This window comes from Lolium rigidum, chromosome 3 (genome assembly GCF_022539505.1).
Source record: "Lolium rigidum isolate FL_2022 chromosome 3, APGP_CSIRO_Lrig_0.1, whole genome shotgun sequence".
NCBI lineage: Eukaryota > Viridiplantae > Streptophyta > Magnoliopsida > Poales > Poaceae > Lolium > Lolium rigidum.
Genome location: NC_061510.1, coordinates 59,736,167 through 59,745,468, shown reverse-complemented (window position 1 = coordinate 59,745,468; position 9,302 = coordinate 59,736,167). Strand labels below are relative to the sequence as shown.

The window sequence follows — 9,302 nt, the reverse complement described above, 5'->3', positions numbered from 1 at the left end:
GGATTCCGAGGAGGATCTACTACATCCGCTGCCCGCTGGAACGGGGGAGAACGTCTTCATCGACATTGTATGTGTGACCAAGCGCGGAGGTGCTGCCCGACTGTGGCACCGTCAAGATCTTCTACGCGCTTTTGAAAGCGACAAGTGATCGACTACATCCACCACGAGATTTATCTCGTTAACACTTATCGATATTCGAGGGTATGTTGATCTTCACCTCATTGCTACCATCTACTAGATTAGATCTTGGCTTGTTATTCGTTTTTGCGGTAGGATTTTGTTTTTGTTTTGTATGCTACGAATCCCAACAACGAAAAGAAGGCAGGGTCCCAATGGACTCAGGGAAGACACCGACCCAGATGCGCCCACCATGTCATACATTGTGCCCTAGAAGCCCAAGCCTTGGGCAACGGCCACCACCGACATCGCAACACATCGCACCAATATCCAATGGCCGCATCAGCCTCACCCTAGATGGCAAACATGATGTCTGATTGGAAAGGCGATGCTAATGATAGAGGAAGTTTTCCGTTTTCTTTGGTCCTAATTTTATTTTTTGGAGTGGCAGAAAACAACCAACTATATGCAGGTCCAATATAGAGCCTGAATATAAGACTTTAGCTAATGTAACTGCAGAAATTATATGGCTTCAACTTCAGTCGGTTCTTCATGAATTGGGCGTGTCTCGGTTGAGAGTTGAGACGTCATGTTTGTGGTGTGCAAATTCGGGCGGCACATATCTTTTAGCTAACCCTATTTTAGCTAAGCATAGCTTCTTGACATTCAGTTTCAACCTTCTGGTGATTGGTGATGGTTTTATCAAAGCACTACTATACAAGGCGATGTAGCATTTTAAGGCCAGTCTCAACCGTTTACGGTTGTGATTGAGAGGGTGTGCTAGTTAGGGTAGATAACTACAATTCTATCTCTTTGTAATCTCACCGTTAGGTTATTAATATTGTTTAGATCCTAGCGTAAGTATGATGTTGTAACCGAAATCTTTAACCTTGGCCATTTGACAACAATATAACACGGTCTAAGGGTGAGGCGCGGCAAATGCATCAACTTCCAACCCATCGATCTAGGCCCTTTTACGTGGTAAAGAGCAATGTCTGCACACTTAGCTAGTGCTAGCTCCGTTTAAAGATATAAGATTTTTTGGAAAGATAAACTAGTTTTTAGAAAAGGTTTATATTTTTGAATGGAGTTAATTAGTATCTCTATATGTCTAGCCCACACTCAGAATTCTCACAATTTCTCATTGTAAAATATAAAAAGATCTGACCATTTACACATGTCAATAATATCCACGTTTCTGATTACACACAAAATATTTGTACGCAACGGAAAAGCCCTAGCTATGTATTTGCACCGATCTCTTTTAATTAATTCAGATTTAGTACAATTTTATATAAATTCGAGTCAATTACAAAAAAAATCAAAGGGACGTGACACTGTTTATCGCATGCATATATCCATGCGGACAAAGCGACGACATGCATGGGGCCATGTCCGTATCTCTTTCGATCATTCCAGTGAGTAGCAGATCTGCTCGAACGCCTCGACGTGCTCCTCTGCGACGGCCAGGAACAGGTCGACGCCGCCCTTGGCCTTGCACGACGGCACGAAGATCATGAGCCCCTCCACCGGCAAGTCCGGCGGCAGGAACGCGGACGGCGGCCCGGTGCCAAGGTCTATTTGGTGGAACTTGAACCCCAGCCAGCTGTCCACCTCCATGTCCGCGCACAGCATGGTGCCGGGATCAGCCGCCGTCGCGACGAGCTCCTCTCCGTTCGCGTCCGCCACATTGCCGAAGTCGACAAACGACTGCACGTACTCGTTGTCGATGCAGGACACGGCATCGCGGATGGCGCCGACCACGCCGCCGTAGCTCCAGCTCAGAACGTCCCGAACCTGAAGCCTCGGGAACGCCCACAACACCATGTTCCCGGAGAAGTCCATCGGAATGGGGGGATCGGCCCTGCCCCTGCAGTTCACGGCCACCCTCACCTTGGTGAACTCCTCCGGGTTCAGGTCCCGCGCCGCCGTCATCTTCTTCCACACGTGCGCGAGCAGGCACTGGAACGTGCTGCAGCGGGAGCCGACGCGGGCTTTGAGGTCAGCGACGAAGTCGGCCGTGAAATGAACCGCGAGGTTCTTGATTCTGTTCATGGGGACGACGGGTTTCTTGTCGTGTGCATTCATGAACTCGAGCGACCGGTGGTCGAAGTCCGGCGCCGGCGTGCTGCGAGGCACGGCGGTTGCCGCGCGGTCGAGGAATGGTGACGGCGCGACGAAGTCCTTGCCATCGCGCACCGCGCTCGCCCACGTGGTCAAGAAGGTGCTAACGGAGTGGCCGTCGGCCGCGTGGTGGTGGGAGATTATGCCGATCACCACACCGCCGCAATTGTAACGGTTCAGCTGGATCTGCAGCAGCGCTACCCCGATGTTCTCCTGAAATCCGTACGTACGTACAAGCAGTTACAGCATGCATGCATGTGACGTAGGTCGTCGTGACTCGTGACTCGTGACACAGAGAAATTAATCATGGGGTACCTCCGGTATTGTAGGGTACAATTCGTCGACGCCGGCGGCCATGCGGCCGCCGACGAGCACCTCCGACAGGTCGACCGGTAGGGTGGCCTCTACGACAAGGACGCCCTCGTTGTTGAGGTGGATGAACCGCCGGCCCTGGTGGTCGACGGCCAGGCGGCCGGCCAGGTGAGGGTACAGTGCGACGGCCCTGAGGAGGCCCTCCTTGAGCGCTTCGTTGGACGGCGCCGGCGCTGCGTACGCGAGCACGGTGGGGATGAAGATGTCGATGGCGACGCGGTCGAACACTGTCAGCGGCATCTTCTCCCCGGCGAGCGTAGAGTAGGCTGCCCGCAGCATCGTCCTGCTCGTGATCTCCATTGATCAGAACGTGTATATGTTCTTCCTATACTCTGTAGCCTGAGTTGCACACGTGCGCGCGCTTTGGTGAACGAAGAGGCATGTAGACTTGGCGTATATATAGTGTACGCAGAAATGATTTCGCAGTCTTTTCTCTATGGATTACCACGGAGGTAGGACGAAGATGGAAAGTTTAGAGATCTACTCCGTAGATTTGTATGCGGCGCACATTCGTTTTTCCGCGTGCGCACCAAGTAGGCAACTAGTCGTATACCCGCGTGCTCAATCTCCGTTCTGTCCTACGCTCACGTCAACGTAAGTACCAGTCTCATCCACTCATCTCTTCAATGCTACACGTACGGACGCTTACGGAAAGTTACGCTGACTCGAACGGAATCACACGTGGCCGCTGAACGAAAGAGAGAGAAGAAAAATACAAAGCGCTAATTTTCCAACCAAAAAGACGCCCGGCTATTTCATTATTAACTATTCTCGCAAAACCGCTTCATAGAATTGCCGTTAACCATTGGTCGTCGAGGACCCGTATTCTCAAAGGACCCATATCTAGCTAGCTAGTGTTTTGTTAATGGGGGCATGCGAGCAATTACAATAAATTCTAGTCAGCTGGCTATAAGGATTAAAATAGTATATTAATTCTTAGTTGGAAAAGAGAGAGGAGGAGAGAGAAGAGGGGTGGGCTCTTAGAGCAACTCCAATAGTATAGCCGGTTGTTGGCTATAAGTAAGATGCCATGTCATACTATAGTCCCAACAAGTATAATAGTTGTCTATAAAAATGTACCACTTGCATGAGAGCCCATCTCTCTTCTGTCTCCATTTCTCTCTCATCCACCTAAGCAAAACAATACTATTTTAATTCTTATAGCCTGCTGAGTCAGCCTTATTGTACTTGCTCTTACATTCTCTCTCCTCTTCTCTCTCCTCCAACTAGATACAAGTATATTATTTTATTCCTTGTAGCCAGCTGATTAGACCTTATTGTACTTGATTTTATGCAATAGCTAGCTCTAGCACGTGCTCCTAGGTATTTTGTGAGAGTGAAAGGTGGGTCATGCATTGATAAAGTACTACATTTTTATAGCTCACTATTTTATATATAGTTGGCTATAGATGACATGACACTTGGCTTATAGGCAGCAGCTCTGCCCGGGCGTTTTTAACCGAAACCGAACAAAAAAACCGTAATAACCGGGACCGAGACCGAAGAAACACAAACTTCGGTCATCGGTTAGCTCCTCGGTCTTGCATGCTAGCTAACCGAAATAAAGCTGTACTGTTCGGTCATCGCTGGCTAGAAACCGAAGTCACCGAAGTGACCGAAGTTTTCTTCCAGAGCGCATCTAGTCAGCCCCGCGCAAGCCCATGGAGGCCCTCTCGCTCACTTTTCTCACTCAGTCCCTGTCCTCCTCCTCCCGTTCCTTGACCTAGCCGCCCCCGTCCCCGGCTCCCCGCGACGGCGCGACCGCTCACTCGAGGTCGACCCCGTCCCCGGCTCCCCGCAAGGCCGCGACCGCGAGTCCGTGCCACCTCCCCATCCGCCATCGCCGCCGGTCGCCGGCAGCTGCAAGCCTGCATCCTGCAATCACGTCGACACCGTGAGCCCGTGACCGCCGCATCTCCAACCCAGGGCGCCGGCAGTGAGCCTCAGCAGGCGGCCACGACCCGGCCGCATCTCCCACCCGCGAGGCCCCGACAGTTAAGAATTTAATCATGTGTATCCAGTTTACTTAATCATGTGTATCCAGTTTACTTCTGCTGCTGCCCATCCCATGTTATTTTATTTAATCATGTGTATCCAGTTTACTGCTGCTTGCGTGTTGGTCTCTAGTGCCTTGTTGTTTTAGCTGCTGCTCATATAGTTTACATAATTTAGTTTCTGCTCATGTACAGAATTGCTTGAAGAAATTGCTGAAAAAGGAAAAGGGAAACGCAAGGCTGATGATTATGCTGCTGATCCATCCGTGGCTTTGGGCAAGTCGAGCAAGGTTGCTTGATGGATGGTTGTAATAGTTATCTATGTGCTGTTAATTGTCAAGTTTGTTTGAGACTATGTGAGATTCAGACTTGTAATGTTTGCTTTGAATTATCAACTATGTAATATTTGCTTTGAATTATCTGCTGCTTATTTGGTTTGAGTTATGAACTATGTGAGACCGTGAGTGTTGCTATTTTGTGCTGCCAACGTATTATGCTGTACCTGCTATTTTTCTGCTGCCAAGTGCAAACGTGTGCTATTGTGCTGCAGTGCTGCTACTAGTGTGATTCCATTTTCTATACTTGTGCTGCCATTTTATTGATCTGGTCTAATACGGTCATGACCGAAGACCGGACCGAAAAGACCGAAGACCGAATACAGAAAGACCGAAAAGACCGAATGTAATACGGGTAGCATTCTTGGATGACCGAAATTTTCAATGACCGAAAAGACCGGACCGAGCAGACCGAACAGACCGAACGCCCGGGCAGAGCAGCAGCTAGCTATATTATTGAACTTGCTCTTATGCAAGAGCTAACTACAACACGTGTTCCTAGGCAGTTTGAGAGAATGGAAGGTGGGTCATTGATAAAAAAAAGTAGTACATTCATATAGCTAACTATTGTATATGTTGGTATAAGCTAACTCTCTAGATGACATGGCACAGTGTTATAGCCAGCAGCCGGCTCTACTATTAAACTTACTCTAATACGCGAATTCGAACACTATTAGTGCATAAAATAATATATTTTTTTACTTCACAATTCCGAATAACTAGCTTAGAAATCGGTACATAAAGATTTAATTTTATTTTGCAACAAAAAACTGAAGCCGTTGTGCATATTCTGCCACTGGAGGGTCATCCCATAGGACCGATGGAGGCACAACAACGGACGTAGGAAATGGACCTACCTTTCTATGATCTTTGTGACGGTCAGCCAACCTTTTCCTATGAGGATCACGGCCAAAGGGTAACTGGTTACTCAAATTTCAAGTGAGATCGTGTCATATATATTTTATTGACTGAGCTTGCATCCTTTCATTTTATCGTTCTACTTACATATTTTTGTTTCATAAATGTAGATAGACCGCTTTACATGCTCGATGAATGGACCACAGATCACTCGGAGTCTGGAGGCTTATATATCGTGGCTTCTCGTGAAGGTGATGTTCATAGGAAATCATTAGACCACTATTAATTTGTAAACGCTATATCCCCATTGAACAGGAGATCACAGATGCAACAAGCACCGACGACATCATACAAACGAGTTGGGGTTCTGCGGCATTAGGAGGTACATACCGAGCTATGCGCAACGCTTGCAAGCTTACCGCACTAAGGGTTGGCCTTCTCGGCTGCCATATATTGTTGCAGGTATCATTGTGTGAGAGGTTTCCCATCGACCAACCTGACATACTAGTTAGCAACCCATACGAAATGAATGAGTTGTTCGATGCGAAGCGCATCGACATGCCTACTTTTGGGATACTTTAGACACGTCGCAAGGTATATCTAATGTTTCTAATTGATGCATTACTTTGAATTTTTGCCAGAAGAGACCACCTGCCCCAATTCATTGACAAAAAGGACCACCTCTTAGCAAAATTGGCAAAAAGGACCACGTGCTGGGTGGCGGCAGGGCCCCCAGCCGACACGTGGCGGTTGCCGCCAGGGGCTGTGGCGGCAGGGCCCCGCCGCCAGGGGCTTCGGCGGCACGTTAGCCCGCCGTGGTCGCCGTCAGGCCGCCGTTCGCATGGTGGGCCATGCCGCCCCAGGGCGCGGCGGCAGGTCGACGTGGAGGCCGCCTCCAACGCCGGTGGCGGCAGGCCCCGCCATGCATGGCGCGGAATCTAGCGTCGTGGGTGGACAAACTTTGGCCAGTTGCACTCAGCCGACATGCACTCAGACGACAGGTTCCATCAAGCTTTGATTGCACTGATTTTAATGATGCTTAAGTGCGCGGTGGAGGCAGCCGTTCCCGCTCGATACGTGAAAATTAAACACCGAAAGCAAACTGATACAGCAAATAGACCACCGACAGTGTGCGCCAATTATTCTGCACTACTTTGTTGGTACGGCTCACACTAATTGAAGGCTATATAAGCCGTCTTACCCGCATAGAAATGAAACAGCAGGATCGAGTTTGCCTTCTCCCCGTCTGTCTTTCGTGCGCAAAATATTGAAGTGAGTATGAGTGTACCTTGCTCCGACCAAGATTTTAGACCGATGAAGGGTAAGAATGCAAGCTTGCCACCGGGGGTGAGAGCAGAGAGGTGTTGGTGCGGCCGCCTTGCGAAGGTGGAGGAGGTGGTTGATTTTTCAGATAAGTTCGGCATGAAATATTTCATGTGCGCGAGCTATGATCATGATCCACGCCGACAAACAAGTTCATCGTCCTCGAGGCCTGCGGTATGTTGTAACAGCATGATTAAAAAAATTATTTATATGTCATTAATTTTCGTTGATTAACCGTACTATTTGTGTTGCGGTCTCCCCGCCTCTTTGCATGTGATTTCACCTGGATAGACCAGGAGCAGCCGGAGTGGGCACGCCGCGAGGTGGAGGAGAAACAACGGCGTGCATGGGCATGGTTCCATGAGGAGGAGCGTTTCGAAAAGGCTATTGCTAATGATAAAGCAGAAAGAGAGAGACAGATACAAAAATTAAGGGCGGAGCAAGCTCGAAATCGTGAGGTGAATCAGAAGAGGATGGATGATGAGGCTGCACGTAGGTATGCAGAGGAAGAGGTGCGCAGAGAGACCCGTGAAGCGGAGAGGAAGATATTAAGGGAAAGAGCTGCCGAGGCGCAAGCGGCAGAAGAACGCGGCGACAAGTCCGGAAAATGGCCACGCTGGACGCAGGGAAAGTAGAGTGATATATTTGTACTAACTACGTATGTTAAATTCCGTTTTACTTTGTCGTTGTATCTTAAATTCCGTTGTAGTGAGTAGCCGTATTTTCGCAGGTTCATGTATCTTATTTTGAAACTTGTTGAATAATTGTTCGAAATTATAGAAATATGTCTCATACATAGGTCATACATAGATAGAAATAATATTAAAATGCCAGAGTCGTCAACATATCACGCTTGTCGACGACGGCGTGGTGGTCTCTGCCTACCACCAGAAGGTGACCATGGATTTGGTACACGATGTTGGCGCAAACCTCGGCCGTACTGATTTTCCTCATTCTCTGTACGTGTCTCATTTGGTGGTGATGGAGTCTGAAATACGAACTGAGATTCTTGATTTGGGGGAATCAAACTAGCATTTGTGCCGAAAATAGAACCTCCAAAGAATTCTTCAACTATCCCAGTAACATCATTGCGAGGTTGTTGGGAAGTGCTGCCGTAGTATTGTGGTTCCATCTGCGTCATATCAGGCCATGTCGGGACAGAAGATTCCTGCGTATCGAACGGTTCCGTCAGAAACATGCACGCACTAATCATGTTCTGTAATTAACATGCATTAACCTGAGTTGGGTATTGCGATTGCATGTGGTCACGACCCCGCAGTGGGGGCATATTGTGGCCTAAACCAGCTCCCATGTTGGACCACGTAGGGTCAACAGATTCCTGCGAACGTCAACGACATGTCATTAGTACGCATGTAAATAATCACGTGTTGGTAGGTAATATTAAATATGTGCATACCTGAGTGTTGAATCTTTGCGAGTATTCGCCTTCTGTGTAGGAGAATCGTTGTCCAGATGGATATGACGGAAAATGATCGTCCTCCTAATACAATTGGAAAAAATGTGTCATTGTTGTAAGTTCAGGAGGAATGTATGTACGCAAGTTGATTACCTGTGTGGCGCCATGGTGTTGAGATATGTGTGCGGACTGTGATCGTTCAAGTAGAGATGAGTCGCGTCGTGGATTAGATGTATGCGAGGTAGAGGGAACTGGTACGGTCGGTGTGGCGGGTGGCTGGCTCACACGTACCATACTCGGTACTGTTCGACGGTGCCTCCGGCATGTCGAATGCTCGACTGACAACATCATCATGGCGGCTGCAACCAAGACGCCTAAGCCCTTTAATGGCCGTATTAAAAATACGTTTTACCAAGGATTTTCCCTCCGTACTATCCATGCTGCGCAAGTTCAAAGTATCCTGGGCGTCCTGTGCGATCTGCCTGAACTCGTCAATCTGAATTGAATTAAAAAATTAATATTGCCTATAAACACATATTTTCTTAATTACAATTATATAACAAGTACCGAAGTGTCACGGTGGTAAGCTGAGGCCCATGTGAGGTGTGCCGGACTCGATGGTGGGGGAGCGGTGAGCAGAGTCCGTGTGCTAGCGCGGTACCATTCATTATACGCTGCCAATATCTTACCGTGGTACCGTCTGCATTAGTGATAAATTACGTTAGCACGTACATGATGATAAGATAAATTAAAATATATAAT

The 9,302-nt window shown here is 48.3% G+C and overlaps 1 protein-coding gene across 1 annotated transcript; it reads right to left on the bottom strand.

The window, feature by feature from the left end:
* Positions 1-1,527: 1,527 nt before the first annotated feature.
* LOC124696321 (tryptamine benzoyltransferase 1-like) lies at positions 1,528-2,913 on the bottom strand. The gene is made up of 2 exons (XM_047229054.1): positions 2,557-2,913; positions 1,528-2,454 (listed from the first exon to the last, which is right to left on the bottom strand). The coding sequence occupies exons 1-2, from the start codon at positions 2,911-2,913 to the stop codon at positions 1,528-1,530; spliced, it is 1,284 nt and encodes a 427-aa protein (XP_047085010.1).
* Positions 2,914-9,302: the final 6,389 nt, after the last annotated feature.

What these genes read in the sequence shown, in the direction of transcription:
- LOC124696321 (XM_047229054.1), bottom strand. Translation starts at nt 2,913, where the DNA reads ATGGAGATCACGAGCAGGACGATGCTGCGGGCAGCCTACTCTACGCTC. An exon ending in TGTACCCTACAATACCGGAG is followed by an intron (nt 2,455 to 2,556) that starts GTACCCCATGAT and finishes TACGGATTTCAG; the next exon opens with GAGAACATCGGGGTAGCGCT.